A 19,317-nucleotide genomic window follows, 5' to 3' on the forward strand; every position below is an offset into this window, starting at 1 on the left:
TAATTCCTTTTATTAATAGATGAAGGTAGATTCAACTTGCTAATATTTTGTTCAGGATTTTTGCATTGAAGATGAAGGCTATCTGTAGAATAGAACAAACATGAGGCAAGCCTTTAACAAAGTAACTGCCAAAAGTTTCCTCTTTTAATTAACATATTAGCTTATGGCAATATTAAATACTCAATTAAAAACTTTAATTTTACTGTGCTACCTATATTTCACTAAAGTCAATTTTTTTTTAATCAGGTTATTTTAACTTCCATGATAAAAGAATGTGAACAAAAAGTAGAGAACAAGACCGTCCAAGAGCCTCAAGGGTAAAACCTTAATTCTTTTTTATGGCTTTCTGTTAACCTTAACTTCTCTACATAAAATTTTTGTCAGTGGGTCAAGTGTTTTATATTGTGTTGTTTTGTGGTAATTAATTTAGAAGGCAAGAAAAGCCTTTAAATGGGCAGTTCACAATACTAATCCATAAACCATCTAGGGAATTTAAAATTCAGATCTCTGCCTCATTCTTTGTGCCCTCATCTTTCTGAGTCGGCCTAGAGATTTGTATATTTAAAAGCTTCCAGCCAAACACCAATTCAAAGAGACTTACACCCCAATGTTCATAGAAGCATTATTTACAATTGACAAGATATGGAAGGCAGACTAAGTGTCTATGAACAGATGAATGGATAAAGATGTGTGTGTGTGTCTGTATGTATACACACACAGAATGCAATACTACTACACCATAAAGAAGAGCGTATTCTACGAACTGAAATTAGTCAGGGCAAGACAAATACTGTATCATATCATTTATGTAGAATCTGAAAAATACAACAGGATTATGGATATAACAAGAAACAGACTCGGATACAGAAAACAAACTAGTGGTTACCAGAAGGGTAAGCTGCTGCAAGTCCTGGAAGACGATGCTGTGAAAGTGCTGCACTCAATATGCCAGCAAACTTGGAACACTCAGCAGTGGCCACAGGACTGGAAAACGTCAGTTTTCATTCCAATCCCGAAGAAAGGCAATGCCAAAGAATGCTCAAACTACCGCACAATTGCACTCATCTCACACACTAGCAAAGTAATGCTCAAAATTCTACAAGCCAGGCTTCAGCAATATGTGAGCTATGAACTTGCAGATGTTCAAGCTGGTTTTAGAAAAGGCAGAGGAACCAGAGATCAAATTGCGAACATCCACTGGATCATGGAGAAAGCAAGAGGGTTCCAGAAAAACATCTATTTCTGCTTTATTGACTATGCCAAACCCTTTGACTGTGTGGATCACAATAAACTGTGGAAAATTCTTCAAGAGATGGCAACACCAGACCACCTGACCTGCCTCCTGAGAAACCTGTATGCAGGTCAGGAAGCAACAGTTAGAACTGGACATGGAACAACAGACTGGTTCCAAATAGGAAAAGGAGTACGTCAAGGCTGTATATTGTCACTCTGCTTACTTACCTTATATGCTGAGTACATCAAGAGAAACGCTGGGCTGGAAGAAGCACAAGCTGGAATCAAGATTGCCGGGAGAAATGTCAATAACCTCAGATACACAGATGACACCACCCTTATGGCAGAAAGTGAAGAGGAAATAAAATCCTCTTGATGAAAGTGAAAGAGGAGAGTGAAAAAGTTGGCTTAAAGCTCAACATTCAGAAAACTAAGATCATGGCATCTGGCCCCATCACTTCATGGCAAATAGATGGGGAAACAGTGGAAACAGTGTCAGACTTTATTTTTTTGGGCTCCAAAATCACTGCAGATGGTGACTGCAGCCATGAAATTAAAAGACGCTTACTCCTAGGAAGAAAAGTTACTACTAGCCTAGATAGCATATTCAAAAGCAGAGACATTACTTTGCCGACTAAGGTCCGTCTAGTCGAGGCTATGGTTTTTCCTGTGGTCATGTATGGATGTGAGAGTTGGACTGTGAAGAAGACTGAACGCCGAAGAATTGATGCTTTTGAACTGTGGTGTTGGAGAAGACTCTTGAGAGCCCCTTGGACTGCAAGGAGATCCAACCAGTCCATTCTGAAGGAGATCAGCCCTGGGATTTCTTTGGAAGGAATGATGCTAAAGCTGAAACTCCAGTACCGTGGCCACCTCATGCGAAGAGTTGACTCATTGGAAAAGACTCTGATGCTGGGAGGGATTGGGGGCAGGAGGAGAAGGGGACGACAGAGGATGAGATGGCTGGATGGCATCACTGACTCGATGGACGTGAGTCTGGGTGGGCTCCAGGAGTTGGTGACGGACAGGGAGGCCTGGCGTGCTGCGATCCATGGGGTCGCAAAGAGTCGGACACGACTGAGCGACTGAACCGACTGAGAAGGGTGGAGGAAAGGGGGAGGGGCAATATAGGGGTAGAAGATTAAGAGAAACAAACTATTATATATAAATTACAAGGATATATTGTACAATACAAGGAATATAGCCAATATTTTATAATAACTATAAATGGAATATAGCCTTTAAAAATTGTGAATCATTATATTGTACACCTTTAACTTACATAATATTGTATATCATCTATCAGTTCAGTTCAGTTCAGTCGCTCAGTCATGTCCGACTCATTGCGACCCCATGGACTACAGCACACCAGGCCTCCCTGACCATCACCAACTCTCGGAGTTCACTCAAACCCATGTCCATCGAGTCAGTGATGCCATCCAACCATCTCATCCTCTGTTGTCCCCTTCTCCTCCTGCCTTCAATCTTTACCAGCATCAGGGTCTTTTCCAATGAGTTGGTTCTTCGCATCAGGTGACCAAAGTATTGGAGTTTCAGCTTCAGCATCAGCCCTTCCAATGAATATTCAGGACTGATCTTTAAGATGGACTGGTTGGATCTCCTTGCAGTCCAAGGGACTCTCAAGAGTCTTCTCCAACACCACAGTTCAAAAGCATCAGTTCTTCGGTACTCAGCTTTCTTTCTTTATTGTCCAACTCTCACATCCATACATGACTACTGGAAAAACCATAGCTTTGGCTAGACAGACCTTTGTTGGGAAAGTAATGTCTCTGCTTTTTAATATGCTGGCTAGGTTGGTCATAGCTTTTCTTCCAAGGAGCGAGTGTCTTTTAATTTCATGGCTGCAGTCACCATCTGCCATGATTTTGGAGCCCAAGAAAATAAAGTCTGACACTGTTTCCATTGTTTCCCCATCTATTTGCCATGAAGGGATGGGACCAGATGCCATGATCTTAGTTTTCTGAATGTTGAGCTTTAAGCCAACTTTTTCACTCTCCTCTTTTAGTTTCATCAAGAGGCTGTTTAGTTCCTCTTCACTTTTCTGCCATAAGGGTGGTGTCATCTGCATATCTGAGGTTATTGATAATTCTCCCGGCAATCTTGATTCCAGCTTGTTGCTTCATGCAGCCCAGTGTTTCTCTTGATGTACTCTGCTAATAAGTTAAATAAGCAGGGTGACAATATACAGCCTTGATGTACTCCTTTCCTGATTTGGAGCCAGTCTGTTGTTCCATGTCCAGTTCTAACTGTTGCTTCTTGACCTGCATACAAATTTCTCAAGAGGCAGGTTAGGTGGTCTGGTATTGCCATCTCTTGAAGAATTTTCCATAGTTTGTTGTGATCCACACAGTTAAAGGCTTTGGCGTAGTCAATAAAGCAGAAATAAATGTTTTTCTGGAACTTTATTGTTTTTTTGGTAATCTGATGAATGTTGGCAATTTGATCTCTGGTTCCTCTTCCTTTTCTAAATCCAGCTTGACCATCTGGAAGTTCATGGTTCACATACTGTTGAAGCCTGACTTGGAGAATTTTGAGCATTCCTTTGCTAGTGTGTGAGATGAGTGCAATTGTGCGGTAGTTTGAGCATTCTTTGGCATTGTCTTTCTTTGGGAATGGAATGAAAACTGACCTTTTCCAGGTCAGGTCTCCTGCATTGCAGGCAGATTCTTTACCAGCTGAGCTGCAAGGGAAGCCCAAGAATACTGGAGTGGGCAGCCTATCCTTTCTCCAGGGAATCTTCCCTACCCAGCAATCAAACCAGGGTCTCCTGCATTGCAGGTGGATTCTTTACCAACTGAGCTATCAGGGATGCCTTTATAAGCTATACTTCAATAAAATATTGAAAAGAAAATAAAAGCTCCAAAGAGATTCTGATAGGTAGTTGGATTTGGGAATCACTGGTGAAAATAGTTTCTATAAATGTGTGACAAGAGTTGGGGCAGTTAACGGATTCACTGCACAAAGGGCTGCCAGCATGTGGGTGTCCTAGTCACGTGCTTCTGACCAAACTAACTAGAGCTCAGAGATTTAGTGAAATTAAAGTGTGAACATAGCTGTGGAAGAATAAAGTTGGTCATTTCAGGATAGGAAGTAATTTATAAATAGTCTGTTTACTCTTTCTAAAATAACCTTGAACAGTTAATCTTAAGTGGAATCTGTTTAGGCATGAAAAACTCAAAGGTGTTTCTTTTATAAAAGTGACTCCCAGGAATAAGTGTTTCATCTTGTCAGACCAGGTGCCCATACAGACACTCCTCCACAGTCCCAGCCCCAATACGCACACACACACAATCTTTTGCCCCTTAGCACAGCTCAGAACTGTCGCCTTAGTCTCCTGGAATGGTGGGAGCTCTTCTCTCATTTTAGTCATGGAAAGTTATAAAATAGAAATACTTTGATAGGTTTCTACTCTGAACATAAAATCCGTAAAGTTAACATTAAAGCATATGATTCTGTTTGTTTTTATACATTTAATATGAACATTTTTGATGCCTTATTAGTGTAAAATGTAAAAAGGTTTGGGACTAAAATTGAGAGAAATTATATGTGAAATACCTTCTAAATGACATTTCATAAATTAGCATGCAGGAGCTTACAAGAAAGAAGTCTCTGTACCGTCCTGAGCCGCCTTTGGTTATGTGACCTTCCATTTAGAAAGAAAAGTTCACTTTGATAAAATCATCGTCCCCTGTGTTATTCACATCTCCTGTATTGTCATTTTTTTTAATTCTTAATCCACAGAATTTCAAATAGACACAAAAATAAACATGACATAATGAATCCTCACGTATTCACTGCTTAGCTTATATATAACAGTGAGTATGAGAAATAAGGTGGATTCAGGATATAATCAAATGTGAGTTCAGTTTAACTTGGCAACAGGTTAGACTAAGAGAGAACTAGAATCTCAGGGTTCCCAGGTTGGGTGATGGCACAGTACAACCCAGGGGAGCTATTCTGAAGAGAAGTGTTTATTCACAGTTAGGAAACCACTGTAAGCAGTTACTGAGATTTAGGAACTAGTAAAATAGTGGTGGTAATTAGAGGGGTGGAGGTGGACGGATCTCACTTGGAAAGAGGGCTCAGACATAAAATTAGACCAGTGTTTAAAATGCAGCATCTAGGAGAAGCTTGGGCTTTCCAGGTGGCTCAGTGGTAAAGAATCCGCCTGCCAGTGCAGGAGACTCGGGTTCAGTCCCTGGGTCAGGACGTTTGCCTGGAAGTGGGCATGGCAGTCCACTCCAGTCTTCTTGCCTGCAGAATACCATGGACAGAGGAGCCTGGCAGACTACAGTCCAAAGGGTCGCAAAGAGTCAGACATGACTGAGCAACTAATACTTCACTTCAAGAGAAGCTTCACTGAGAAGTAGGAGGCAATTCAGAGTGGTGTCAAAAACTCAAACAGGAATTTGAAAGAGAAGGAGCAGTGGTCTTCCATTTGTAAGACAGAGTGATGTGGAGAGGGAGAGAAATATTCTAGGATATAAATAATTTTAAAATAGGCCAGAAGTATTAGAGAAGGCGATGGCACCCCACTCCAGTGCTCTTGCCTAGAAAATCCTGTGGACGGAGGAGCCTGGTGGGCTGCAGTCCATGGGGTCGTGAAGAGTCAGACACGACTGAGCGACTTCCCTTCCACTTTTCACTTTCATGCATTGGAGAAGGAAGTGGCCACCCACTCCAGTGTTCTTGCCTGGAGAATCCCAGGGACAAGGGAGCCTGGTGGGCTGCCGTCTGTGGGGTCACACAGAGTCGGACACGACTGAAGTGACTTACCAGCAGCAAGAGGTTCTATAGATGCAGAATCAACAGGAAATGGGAAGTGGTTGGCTATGAGTTGCAATGGAAAGGTCTGAGATTTCCTTGAAAGCCTGCAGTAAGAAGACAGTGCTTTACAGAGCAGTCCATTTCATTTCTAACCACTTGTTTTTTTAAAAAAAAACTCCTTTCATATTCTGAGTTAAAGTCTCCCTTCCTGTAACATCTACTCTCTAAAGTTTTGGCAGAGGACCCTCTTGTCAAAGTAATAAAAAATGTGAACTTGTCAGAAAAACAAACAAACAAAAAAATGCTATAATGCAGTGATTCTATACTAGAAAGCTTTGTAAAATACCTACCTGGGTCTTCTATCCTGGAAAGAAAAAATCAGAATCACTGGGGTCAGGTCTAGGTATCCACATCAAGAAGTTCCCCAGATAATTGTGCTGCACCTCAATAGGTCTCTATAGATATACACAGCTGTGCAGATGTATGTTATATGTTTCATTCTTCATAGGAAGGTATCGTAAGCCTCCTAACTCTCCTCCAAGCTAAACACTGGCCACTGCTTTCCCTTCTGTGTCCTGGTTTCCAGGCTCCTTTAGCATATTGTACTCCTCTTAGAGTCATTGACTTGATGGTGTCTCAGATATTATCTGACCCATGTCTCCTGTTTTTCTAGATGCAGACTAAAATAATACTTATCTTCTGACTTAACACTGTTTCCTACAGAAAGAAAACAGTACCATCAACCTACAGTGTTAAGGAAAGGCATCATGGAATTTAAAACTTGGCTAGACACCAAAGAAGAGATATTTAAGTTGAGAATAGTTCAAACAGTTAGACTAGGCAAACATGACTCAAGGGAGTCAAGGAGTTAATCAGTGATGGTTGGTTTAAAACACACACCCACACAAGAGTTAGATTGCTGTTTCTTGAATCCCATGCATATTTTATCTTGGAGGTAGTAAGTGGCCACTGAGGATTCTGAGAAGGGGTGTGATGTAAAGAAGTGATTATTTTAAGTGGTGAGTGACTAATGCAAGAAGACCAGATCCAAGATTATTGGGATAATCCAGTTGGAAAGTCTTGACATTAGAAATAAAAGTAAACCATAGAGACGTCGTAAAGGCTCACGATTTGATGACAGTTTGAGAGCCATCATATCCACTGCTAGGAAGAGGGGAAATGACAGGAGCACCGGCAAGGAGAGACACACCAGTGGGGTTGCTGCTGAGTCACTGCATCGTGTCTGACTCTCTGCAGCCCCATGGACTGCAGCACACTGGGCTCTCCCATCCTTTACCATCTCCCTGAGTTTGCTCAGACTCATGTCCATTGAGTCGGTGATGCCATCCAACCATCTCATCCTCTGTTCCCCCCTTCTCCTGCCCTCAGTCTTTACCAACATCATGGTGTTTTCCAGTGAATCAGTTCTTCGCATCAGGTGGCCAAAGTATTAGAGCTCTGGGGAGTTATTTCTAAAGTTAGGGTCTGAGAAAAATGCTTGGGACATTGGCTTTATCTAGTATACAACAGTTGATGATTCTGGCCCTCAGCAAAGTGTTGTGTTTCAGTAACTATTTTGTAGGCATCCTATGGGAATTTATTTGAAACATAGAGAATGAGTGTATTTTGTAATTGAAGAACTAGAGTCAGATACTGAGCCTGGTGGAGGACTACTTGTGGGAAGAGGGAAACCAGCAAGAGAGGAGTGCTCAAGAGACACGGGGACACCGCAGGTGGAGGCACTGGTGGAAGAGCAAAAGGAAGAAGAGGTGCTCACGGTGGGTGTCGTGGCCAGCGCGGAACTGGTGGCTCGCCGCGCACCTTTAAAGGCCACACAGAACCAGCAGTGCTCGCTGGCAGCATTCCTCCATGCACAGATGGAGCAGACGCCTGCTGCGCTCCTGTACCTGGCTCGCCGCGCGCTCGGCTCTGACAGGGCCAGACATATTCTCTTACTTAGACCTCAAGATATTTTGCAGTAACAGTTGCAAACTGCATTTTACAGAGGAGGAAACTGAATCAGTGATTTAAAGTATCTTGGCCAAAGTCGCAAATCCAGAAAGCTGGTCTCCTGAAACTACTTGTCACAGCACGATTGTTGAATCACTGGAAAGCGTCCCTGGTCGATACTTTGTTCAGTAGCATGATGTGTCAGCAGTCTTTAGTGGCCATTTAGGTTGTGCTTACTCCCTACACAGAAGGTTGGCTAAAGAGAAACGAAGATTTGACGTTGCTGATTGACACGAGTGCAGATGGCGATTGGTGACGTTTCTTCTTCCCACGCCCCCCGCACACAGGCATATGTCACAGGACTGTTACCCGCACAGTAGAAGACCTCAGTGTGGCTTTGTTTACCCATTCGTGCAAATAGAAATAATATCTGTCTTCCAGGGTTGCTGTAAGCATTAGAGGAAGTAATGCTAATAATAAGAAGAATAACTAACACTTAGACCTGCTATTACATGCCTGACACTGCTAATGAGCACTGTATACTCATCAGGGAACCGAGTGTCCCTCGCTCAGTCACGTCCAACTCTTTGCAATCCCATGAACTGTAGCCCACCAGGCTCTTCTGTCCATGGAAGTTTCCAGGCAGGAATACTTCAGTGGGTTCCCCCTCCCTTCTCCAGGGGATCTCCCTGACCCAGGGATGGAACCCCGGTCTCCTGCATTGCAGGCAGATTGTTTACCCGCTGAGCCACCAGGGAAGCCTTTTTAATCCTTGAATAGCCCTATGAGGTAGGTACTAGAATTACGTTCATTTTCATAGATGAGGAAACAGAGATTAAATAACTTGCCCAAAGTCACACAGCTCGTGAATGACAGAATTGAGCTTCAGTCTCATTCCAGACTTGCGCCTAATCACTACACCACACTGCTTCCTTTCAAGAAATGATTAACACAAAAACCACTAACCTACTAAAAAGCTCTACTCCCTAAGTGTTCATTTCCCTTTTGTGATACCAGTTCAGAATGTATTTCTTAATGTTCTGTTACTAAAGACTTGGGAAAAAAAAGTAGATAATTTTCATTTTCTAATCGCTTTACACAAATTTCAAAATCTTTTTCCTAGCTCAATGTCAATTGCTGCAAGCCTAGTGAGTGAAGATGCGAAGACCAAATTCTTGAACAAAATGGGCCAGTTGACAACATCGGGCGCCATGCTGGCCAACGTGTTTCAGAGGAAGAAGTAAGAGCGGGAAGGAGGCCCCAGCGAACACTGAGCTGGACCTCAAGCAGACTGGTTCCTTGTACTTGAAGTACTTGCCTTTTTTATTTCTCTGTTTTTTGTTCTTGCATCATAATTTTATCTTAACCTCCAAAGACACTTGCACTGCTTTTGATTATTGCTGTATATCTGTTAATTTTGGAGTTCCAACTGTGGTGATAAAAAAGCTGAGTTGATAGTCTGTACCAAGTCCCCCCTCTATGTTCTTGTCTTTCAGAATATTTTTTTTATATATAATATATATATATAGTGAATAGTTTTTTTTTTAATTTTTGGATGGGATATTAGCAAATACTTGTATGATACACTAAGCTATTACAATGGTACTTAAAATAATGTAAATTTGAAGTCATTGTTATAAAGTAATAAAAATGGAGATTACTTAAGTATTTAAATTATGAAAGGATGATGCAGACTTTTTATTGTTTCTTAACTGACTAGAAAGAGCCACCAGCATTACTCTGTGCCTTTTGGACTTCAGTTTGTGTGTCTGTAGGAGTTGTGTGCATTCCATTCACACAGTATTTATAATACTGTAATGAATCTGAATTACAAACCCTACAGTCAGTAGATAATAATGTAACTTTCAACATTTCTGCGCTCTCATGAATATTCTTTAAGTGCTATTTAAATCTCCCCATCACTTATATGAATATAATGGGCTTACCTGAGGGAGGAGAGCATGTGTCGCGTGGGGAGTGGTAACGAAGGTGAATTTTACCAGCTGGTGTGTAGTAGATTTAAATACCAAACAAAATTTAAGTAAGAAGAGCTAATAATTGTGACATTTTTTTTTCCCAAGTGGAAATACAGAAGAAAGTATGGCTCGGATCTAAAAGTTAATGCTTATTTGCATAAAACATTCTATTTAAGGTGATATATTTTCGGATGAATTTTAATTTCAGAGATTATCTTTTCATCCTATGTAGTACAGAGAGGTACAGAAAAGTTCAGGACGTTTGGGGCTGCTTTTTTCCCTCTAGACAAAAAAAGACATTGGCTTCCTTACTGTTGGTTCCTAGTCATCAGCTTGTCCCTTAAAGTCAGTGACTGTTCTTGTGTTTGACATATATCGCATAGAGTCTTAAGTCAGTGTACAGTTCCCCTGGAATCTGACAGTTGTCTGTCAAGTAAGGCAACTTGCAGTAGAAAAGAGTGATCCTGGACATGGGAGGGAGGCGGCTGGTTTAAGGGTTTAATGTGAGGCCTTTCTGAAAAATGCGTATTTTGGTAAAGAGAATTCTCTTTTGAGCACATATGGGTGATTGTCATGTTTGTTGTATAAACTGGTTTTAATGCGCTTGGAATATAGTTGGATTACATTCATGGGCAAAGCTAGCTTACCACACATTGAAGCTTATAAAAAATAAGTTGCCATAGGCAGAGCCATTTAAAAAGTTTATTCTGAAATTATTTCTTTAACCTACAGTGAAATAATTGTTAGTTAGTATTTATGGAAACTGTTGGATTCTAGGCATTCCTGAGAAATTAAAAGTGGCTTCCTTTCATGTCAAAAATGTTGATCGATTATAAATAAAATGTTTTTGCATACTTATTTTGGTTTTGATTTTGGCTATGTGTATTTATTTTCATTTTGAAACACTATATCCTCCAGCCAAGCAAAAGAGAAATGAGAAACTGTATATTCACTTAAATATATTTTAATTTAGGAATATAATCTCTATAAGTTACCTCGTTTAGTTTACTTTTATTTAAAAAGCATTATGTTGTATAAAATGAAAACATTTCTGAGATGATTTAAAGAAAAAAATGTTTGAATTCTCATTTGCTTTGAACTATAGCAACACTAGTATGTTTGTTACCTGATGAATAAATATAATGTATTTTTAATGTGATATGTTTTATTAATTTGTGAATCCATTTATCCAAATGCTAACAGGTTTTCATGAAAGGCGCCATCCAGCAAGATATGCAGTGTGTTTCGAGTCCCTCTTATTATGCTATTAAACATCTTAATGTCAGTAAGACTTTACATTTATTTTCCCATGGCTTTCTATTGTAAAATATAGATTCTTTAATGACAAGACAGACACTAATATGAAACTGGGTGTGTTCTTCCAAAACAAGCTGGAAAACTCCCATCCTTGCTCTTTTTAAACAGAGGTAAAAATGATACAAATAAAAGCAAAGTTTGCAAAGTAATGAAAAGTTCATTCGAAATTATGTTCCAAAGCAAGCCAGAGACTGAAGTTTTCCAGAAACCTACAAGGGTTGTAGTTGCCGACTTCTCTGTACTAACCCGAGAGTGCCGCGTGAGTAGCCGCAGCACTGTGTGTGTGCACCTCTGTGCTCAGCATCCTCGACCTTCATCTGTCGGCAGTCAGCACCCCTTTTGAGAGATTACTTGCTAAACATCAGATTAACTGACAACCTGAATGAAATTGTGAATAATTTAAGTAACTTTAATGGGGTACCAATTCAGGTGCTATCAAGCTTCCTTTCCTTATAAGAAAAGAAAAAATGGTTCAAATAAATAATCTCTGAACTAAACTAAAGTTTGGGGACATGAAATCAGTGTGTATTGAGTTGTCTTTTCACGAACCTGCTTTTTAAGATAAACTATTTTAGGCCATTCAGTTCAGTTCAGTCGCTAAGTCGTGTCCGACTCTTTGTGACCCCATGAATTGCAACACACCAGGCCTCCCTGTCCGTCACCAACTCCCAGAATCTACTCAAACTCACATCCATCGAGTCGGTGATGCCATCCAACCATCTCATCCTCTGTCATCCCCTTCTCCTGCCCCAATCCCTTCCAGCATCAGAGTCTTTTCCAATGAGTCACCTCTTTGCATGAGGTGGCCAAAGTATTGGAGTTTCAGCTTCAGCATCATTCCTTCCAAAGAACACCCATGACTGGTCTCCTTTAGGATGGACTGGTGGGATCTCCTTGCAGTCCAAGGGACTCTCAAGAGTCTTCTTCAACACCACAGTTCAAAAGCATCAATTCTTCAGTGCTCAGCTTTCTTCACAGTCCAACTCTCACATGCATACATGACCACTGGAAAAACCATAGCCTTATTTGACCTTTAAGAACATAACTTTGTCTAGACCCACCTTGTGGATCTTTGAACAGTGATAGCCAACCGCAGCTAACATTTTATGCTGATTACAAGTTCTTAACTATTTTTTGTCTAAATAATGTATATTTATTTTAAGAAGTTTGTAACTGGCTACTCCGATTCCTCAAATTCTTCAGATTGCCCAGGTAACTATATTCCAACTTTATCTTAGTTGTTAACTCTTACAAGCAAACTGAAATAAATTTAGCCTTTCATATGAGTAGACATGTTTGAAAACTTTACAGTGTACCCCATTTGGTTACTATTTTATTTCAGTATATTTAAAAAATAATAGGTTAAAGATATATGTTACTAATAAGAATAATAAATGTATGTGGTATCTGCATATCAGCGAAATAATTGGATTTTAGACTATTTTCATGCTACATAAGAATGCTCTGTTTACCTTTCATCTAGCCCTAACCTAATGTTCTTTTCATAGAGCCATTATATGTTGATCAGAATTGTGTAGTCTTATACATTTTGAACTCAGCAAAGTATCTGACTGATTGTCTTAACGTCCTTACTTATTTCCAAGGTAAAAAATATGGGTAAATAAAAGCACAAATAAAGCACTGTGCTGGGTGCCCATGGCCTAAAAAGCTCAGCAGAGCTTGTCTCCTTATCGCTGGCTCTGGGCAGCCCCATTTATTAGCAAACCTTACCACGTTTTCTAAGCCATTTGTAAATGTAGTAAAACCACGCCTTTCTAAAGATTATAAAGTCGTTCACTACTCAACATTTGTATTGTTTATGGAGTACCCATACTGTGCTAGGCACAGGAGGCAATGGATAAGGCCAACATAGAACAGAGCTTGCAGCCAGGCAGGGAACCAAACAGGTTGAGAGGGAAGGACTGAGGAAGCCTTACTGTAATTAGGATGAGTACTTTGGAAGGCCTCTGTAAGGTGACATTGTACCTGAAAATTAGGAAGACTGGCTTTACCCATGTGAAAACAGGAAGAGAAAAAAGAGCAATATGTGCATAGGCCTTGGAGGGTTTAGGGAACTGGAAAAAGAATATCAACGTGACTCCAGCATTTTAAATGTGATGGGGTATCAATAGATTAAACTGGAGAGGGGTATAGCCAGATCACACAGTTTCGATCCCTGGGTCGGGAAGATCCCCTGAAGTAGGAAATGGCAACCCATTCCAGTATTCTTGCCTGGAAAATTCCATGGATGGAGAAGCCTGGTGGGCTATAGTCCGTGGGGTCGCAAAGAGCTGGGCCTGACTGAGCAACTTGACTTTCTTCTCACATGGTTGAAGTAGTACACTGGCTTGATCCAGTTTACACGATGGTTAGACAGGCTTTGGAAGAACGCTTTGGAAAAAGGCAGGAATAGAGGCTGCAGGGGCTTCCCCGGTGGCACTAGTGGTCAAGAACCCACCTGCCAATGCAGGAAACGAGAGAACGGTTCGGTCCCTGGGTTAAGAAGATGCCCTGGAGGAGGGCATGGCAACCCACTCCGGTATCCTTGCCTGGAGAATTCCATGGACAGAGGAGCCTGGCAGGCTACAGCCCATGGGGTTGCAAAGAGTCAGACAGAGGGAAGCAACTTAGCAAGCGTGCAGAGGCAAGAAGCAAGCAGGCAGAAGCTAAGGCAATGTCTAAGCAAGAGATGGTGGCAGCCTGGACAAAAATGGAGGGAAAGGGCAGACCTGATGTAAATTCAGGACGTAATACGGGCATGACAGGTTGGGTATGAAGAGTGAGAGAGAAAGAAGAGTCAAAGATGTCACTGGGATTCTGGGCTGGATTAACTGAATCAATAATGAGTGACAACAGCAGTCAGGAAATCTTAGGAGTGAATCTACATTTTGCTTTGAGATGTGCCAGAATTGAGATGCCTGAGAGGTGCCTGTCTCGAGGTCAGGTGAGAAGTCAACTATCCAAGTGTGGGTCTCAACAGAGGTCAAGGTTGAAAACACAGATTGTGGAGTCATTGCTGTTTGACTAAAGCCATGAAACTAAATGAGATGGCCTGGTGAGAGAGTGACCGTGAAGAGACCCGACTCAGCCCTGAGACACTCCCGTATCTGGAAGTTCAGTAGAGCAGGAGGAGCTACTCAAAGACTCAGGGAAGTGAGGCTGGAGAAAAACCAAGAAAGGGTGGCTTCTTGGAAGCAAAGAACACCCCAAGGAGCAGTGGTGGCCCCTTGGCAGTCAGTAGGAAGGTGGGTCTAAGATTGGCGGAAGATTAAAGTCACTGATGACGTCAATAGTGAGCTCAGTGGGTCTGGGGAAATAGAGGCCTGACTGCAGGCGGTGAAGAGAGACAGGTGGGGTGCCGGCTCTTTCAGGAAACATTGCTATAAAGGCATCTAGAAAGGAACGTGAGGTCCAGGAGAGGCGTGGAGGGAAGTTTTGTAACAGGAGAAATTAGGTCTGTACATACCCTGCTGAGAGCAAGTCGGTAAACTGGGAGAACGGTGATGGAGCAGCGAGAGTAGGCAAGGGCTGTGAGACAGTGCAGTCCTTGAGCAGGCAGGAGGGGTGCGGTTCAGAACACAGGCACATCCAGACCTCCTCCGTGACTGCAGAGACTAGGTGCACTGGAGGCGATTTGGTAGATTCAGTGGTGGGAAGGTTTGGGGTTTTCCATCTCTTCTCAGTAAAGTATGAAGCAAAGATACTAGTGTGGCCGGCATGTGGAAAGTTTTGGAGGTTTGAGGAAAAGGAAGGTAGAAATGCTTGTCTCCAAGAATAGCAGAGTATTATGGATACAACTGTTAAATTGCCAAGCAATTGTGAAAGCTGATTTAAGAATAGTAATTACAAATTTAAAGACAGGCAGTTAACACAATTGTGGTTTGTTGCTGTTATTGTTTTCTTCCAGACAAAATTAGCTGTTCAGAACAGACGTAAAGTATACATACAATAAAGTAGAACCAAGTCCCGGTTTTTCCAGATGCATAAGATGAGGAGAAAAGACAAGAATATTAAACCTCTTGCAAAGAAAGTATTACCAAGATGGACCTACAGAATCGAACTGGGAAAGAGGGGAAACAACCGGATGGATAGGGTCAACAATATGTAAGTGAGCTGGAAAGAGCTTCCTTCGAGAGTAGAAGTGAAAAGCAAATACTATACCTGTTCTACGTCCAGCCTTTAAGGTACAGAGGTTTGTGGAAACAAAATGGAAAAGCCTGCACTCTGAAGAATAGCAATGAAGGTGATGTTTTAGGGGTGATGGTGGTTTAGTCCCTAAGTCGCATCTGACTCTGGCAACCCCACGGACTGTAGCCCGCCAGGCTCCTCTGTCCATGGGGTTTTCCAGGCAAGAATACTGGAGTGGGTGTCCATTTCCTCCTCCAGAGGGTCTTCCCAACCCAGGGATCGAACCCAGGTCTCCTGCATTGCAGGCGGTGTCTTTACCAAGGGGTAGTCAGGATTCAATTAGCATAAGATGAGTCCAAGAGAAGAGGCTGAGAATGAAGGTGAGAAACCTGAAGACAGACCTTGAGTTGCCATGTGCCCAGCGGGAAGGGTTAGAGATTGAGGAGCTTTCTCGCTGACATCTGTGTGAACCTGGTCAAGCTCCTGGAGGTAAGAACGAACAAAGAGCCGGGGCCGCTCTCTGGCTGGGCTCCCTGGGGTCTGTGGCTCCTGGACTTGTCCTCCTGGGGCTCCAGCAGTTGATCAATAACAGTTCTAGTTTTTCCACCCCTGCCTCAGTTCCCACAAAGATTATAGCTTGTGAGCATTCTGCTCTGACAATTTGTGATTCTCGTATTCGCCTGTCAGTCTCTCCAGTTTGGGGGGCAGTGGTATGCCCTGGGACCTCCCTTCTCTTAAATGGATTTAGGAAGAGTCCATTCTGAAGGAGATCAGCCCTGGGATTTCTTTGGAAGAAATGATGCTGAAGCTGAAACTCCAGTACTTTGGCCACCTCATGGGTAGAGTTGACTCATTGGAAAAGACTCTGATGCTGGGAGGGATTGGGGGCAGGAGGAGAAGGGGACGACCGAGGATGAGATGGCTGGATGGCATCACTGACTCGATGGACGCGAGTCTGAGTGAACTCCGGGAGATGGTGATGGACAGGGAGGCCTGGCGCGCTGCGATTCATGGGGTCGCAAAGAGTCGGACACGACTGAGCGACTGTACTGAACTGAACTGATTTCCTGGTGGCTCAGTTGGTAAAGAATCAGCCTGCAGTGCAGGAGACTAGGGTTTGATCTCTCAGTCAGGAAGATCCCTTGGAGAAAGAACAGGCAACCCACTCCAGTATTCTTGCCTGGGAAATCCCGTGGACGGAGGAGCCTGGCCGGCTACAGTCCATGGAGCCGCGAGAGTCAGACACGACTTAACGACTAAACCGTTGATCGTTCAGCTTTTTACTCCTCAGGGCAGAGTGGCGACTTCAAGCTCCCTCCATGTGGAACTGGAAACAGGAAGCAGCACAGATTTTTTTTTTTTAACGCAAAACTCAGAAAAGAGGGTAAAAGTCATTGGGGCCAGAAGGGAAGAGAGAGACTGGGCAGAAATGTTATTTGAAGAGAGAATGGACACAAAAATCTTTAAGCTGACAAAAAACATCAAGAAAGGCAATGAATTACAAACAGGATCAATTCAAAGAAAACTAAGCCTCCCCATGTTAGAGTAAACCTGCTGGAAACCAAATACAAACAGAAAATCTTAAAAGCAGCAACTTTAAGACTGATAGTTGGCATATCAACAGAAAACAAAAGCAATTATGTTTTTTAAATGCTGAAGGAAAATAACTGCCACCCTACAACTTCAAAAGAAGGCAAGTTAAGGTATTTTTAGACACTCTTCCCCTAGAAAAAAAAAAACAAAACCCAAAACAGAATTTGTTAGCAGCAGACTCACACCAAAGGAAAAGCCGAGAAAGCTATTCAAGCAAAAGGAAAATGATCCCAGGTAGCATCTTACAGATGCAAAAAGGAATACGGAGCAAAAAAAGGATACACAGGGACTTCCCTGGCAGTCCAGCAGCCAGGACTCTGTGCTCCCAATGCAGGGACCTGGATTCGAGCCCTGCTCAGGGGACTAGACCCCACATGCCCCAACCAAGACCCAGGACAGCCAAGTTTATTTTTTAAAGGAAACTGGAAAATATCAAATGTTAGAGATGTAAGCAATGTGCTTTTAAAAGAAACCATATGTTAAGGAAGCTATGACAAAATTAGAAAACATTTTTATTAAATAATGGGAAATATGAAACTTGTGAGATTAAAGCCATTCTTACAGGGAGCTGTACATACAGCTTTAAATACATAAATGAGGAAAGAAGGTTTAAGGTCAATTAACATTCATTTTAAGAAGTTTGAAAAGAACCATGAGGCAGAAGAATCAATAAAGATCAGAAATTAAACAGAAAAACATACAATAAGGAAGATGAAGAAAGACAATTTGATTCTAATTAATTGAACTAATAAAATCTGGTTACACCCCAGAAAGATTACCAAGAAAAGGAGAAGGCATAAATAAATTCCCAGGTGGTGTTCAGTCGCTCAGGCGTGTCAGCACACCAGGCCTCCCTGGCCATCACCAACTCCCGGAGTTTACCCAAACTCATGTCCATCGAGTTGATGATGCCATCCAACCTCTCATCCTCTGTCGTCCCCTTCTCCTCCTGCCCTCAATCTTTCCCAGCATCAGGGTCTTTTCCAATGAGTCAGCTCTTTGCATCAGGTGACCAAAGTACTGGAGTTTGAGCTTCAGTCCTTCCAATGAATATTCAGGACTGACCTCCTTTAGGATGGACTGGTTGGCTCTCCTTGCAGACCAACGGACTCTCAGGAATTTTTCCAACACCACAGCTCAAAAGCATCAATTAAAAAAAAAAAAAAAAGCATCAATTCTTCGGCAGTCGGGCTTCTTTATGGTCCACCTCTCAAATCCATACATGACTACTGGAAAAACCTTAGCTTTGACTAGATGGACTTTGTCAGCAAGGTAATGTCTCTGCTTTTTAATACACTGTCTAGGTTGGTCATAGCTTTTCTTCCAAGGAGCAAGTCTCTTTTAATTTCATGGCTGCAGTCACCATCTGCAGTGATTTTGGAGCCCAAGAATATAAAATCTCTCACTGTTTCCACTGTTTCCCCACCTATTTGCCATGAAGTGATGGGACTAGATGCCATGATCTTAGTTTTCTGAATGTTGAGTTTTAAGCCAACTTTTTCAACTCTCCTCTTTCACCTTCATCAAGAGGCTCTTTAGTTCCTCTTCTCTTTCTGCCATTACCAGTATTGGAAACTAAAAAGAAGAAATCCTTGCAAACACTACATTTAAAATATAATGAGACTTTATAAATGACTGTACACCAGCAAAGTTATAAGATGAGATGGAATGAACACACTTCTATTTAAACACACACACACCACTTCTTACCAAAACCAACACAAAAGGAAACAAACTCTCTGAAGCTCTCTATCTATCAAATACAGCGAAACTGTCATTTAAAACCATGCCATAAAGAAACCTCAATGCCTAGATGGTTTTATGGGTGAATTCTACCAAATATTTAAGGAAAAAATAACACCGTATCATACACCTTTTCGAAGGTCTTCCATACTCCTCAGTCTTGTCCAGCAAAACCCTGACACCAAAACTTGACCCAATTCAGGAAGGGCATGACAGGCCAATCTCGCTCACAAACCTGGATGTGAAATTTCTTCCTGTCGTTGTGGGATAGTATTGCCCCTTGATTTATCTGTGAGTGAACACCGATTTCTCAAGGTTCACTTTGGTTGGAAACGTGTTTTGTCGGTGAGACGTCAGCACGAGCAGAGAGAGTGAATAGTGGAAACGTCTGTGTTTCCTGAGCTTCACTGGAGGCTTGGGAAGCCTTATGTTTACTCAATAACGTCACTTTTTATGTATTTGCTTTAGCTCTGTGCCCAGTAAGTATTTTCTGTCACCACATGAAAAAAAATTACATAAGCTGATTAATTCTCATTCTTGTGGACATTTATAAGCATGTTATTAACAAGATTGTATCTATTTTCTGGTG

General features: G+C 41.9%; 1 protein-coding gene across 1 annotated transcript in view; it reads left to right on the top strand.

Annotated features, from left to right (window-relative positions):
• Positions 1–9,438, top strand: part of RELCH (RAB11 binding and LisH domain, coiled-coil and HEAT repeat containing) — a 106,534-nt gene extending 97,096 nt beyond the window's left edge. The window contains exons 29-30 of the mRNA XM_052660270.1: positions 247–317; positions 9,095–9,438. Of these exons, the coding sequence (XP_052516230.1) occupies positions 247–317; positions 9,095–9,215 (192 nt within the window). The 3' untranslated portion in view covers positions 9,216–9,438. The remainder of the gene's footprint in view (positions 1–246; positions 318–9,094) is intronic.
• Positions 9,439–19,317: the final 9,879 nt, after the last annotated feature.

The sequence above is a fragment of the Budorcas taxicolor genome, chromosome 22, assembly GCF_023091745.1.
Source record: "Budorcas taxicolor isolate Tak-1 chromosome 22, Takin1.1, whole genome shotgun sequence".
In the NCBI taxonomy this organism is placed as follows: Eukaryota; Metazoa; Chordata; class Mammalia; order Artiodactyla; family Bovidae; genus Budorcas; species Budorcas taxicolor.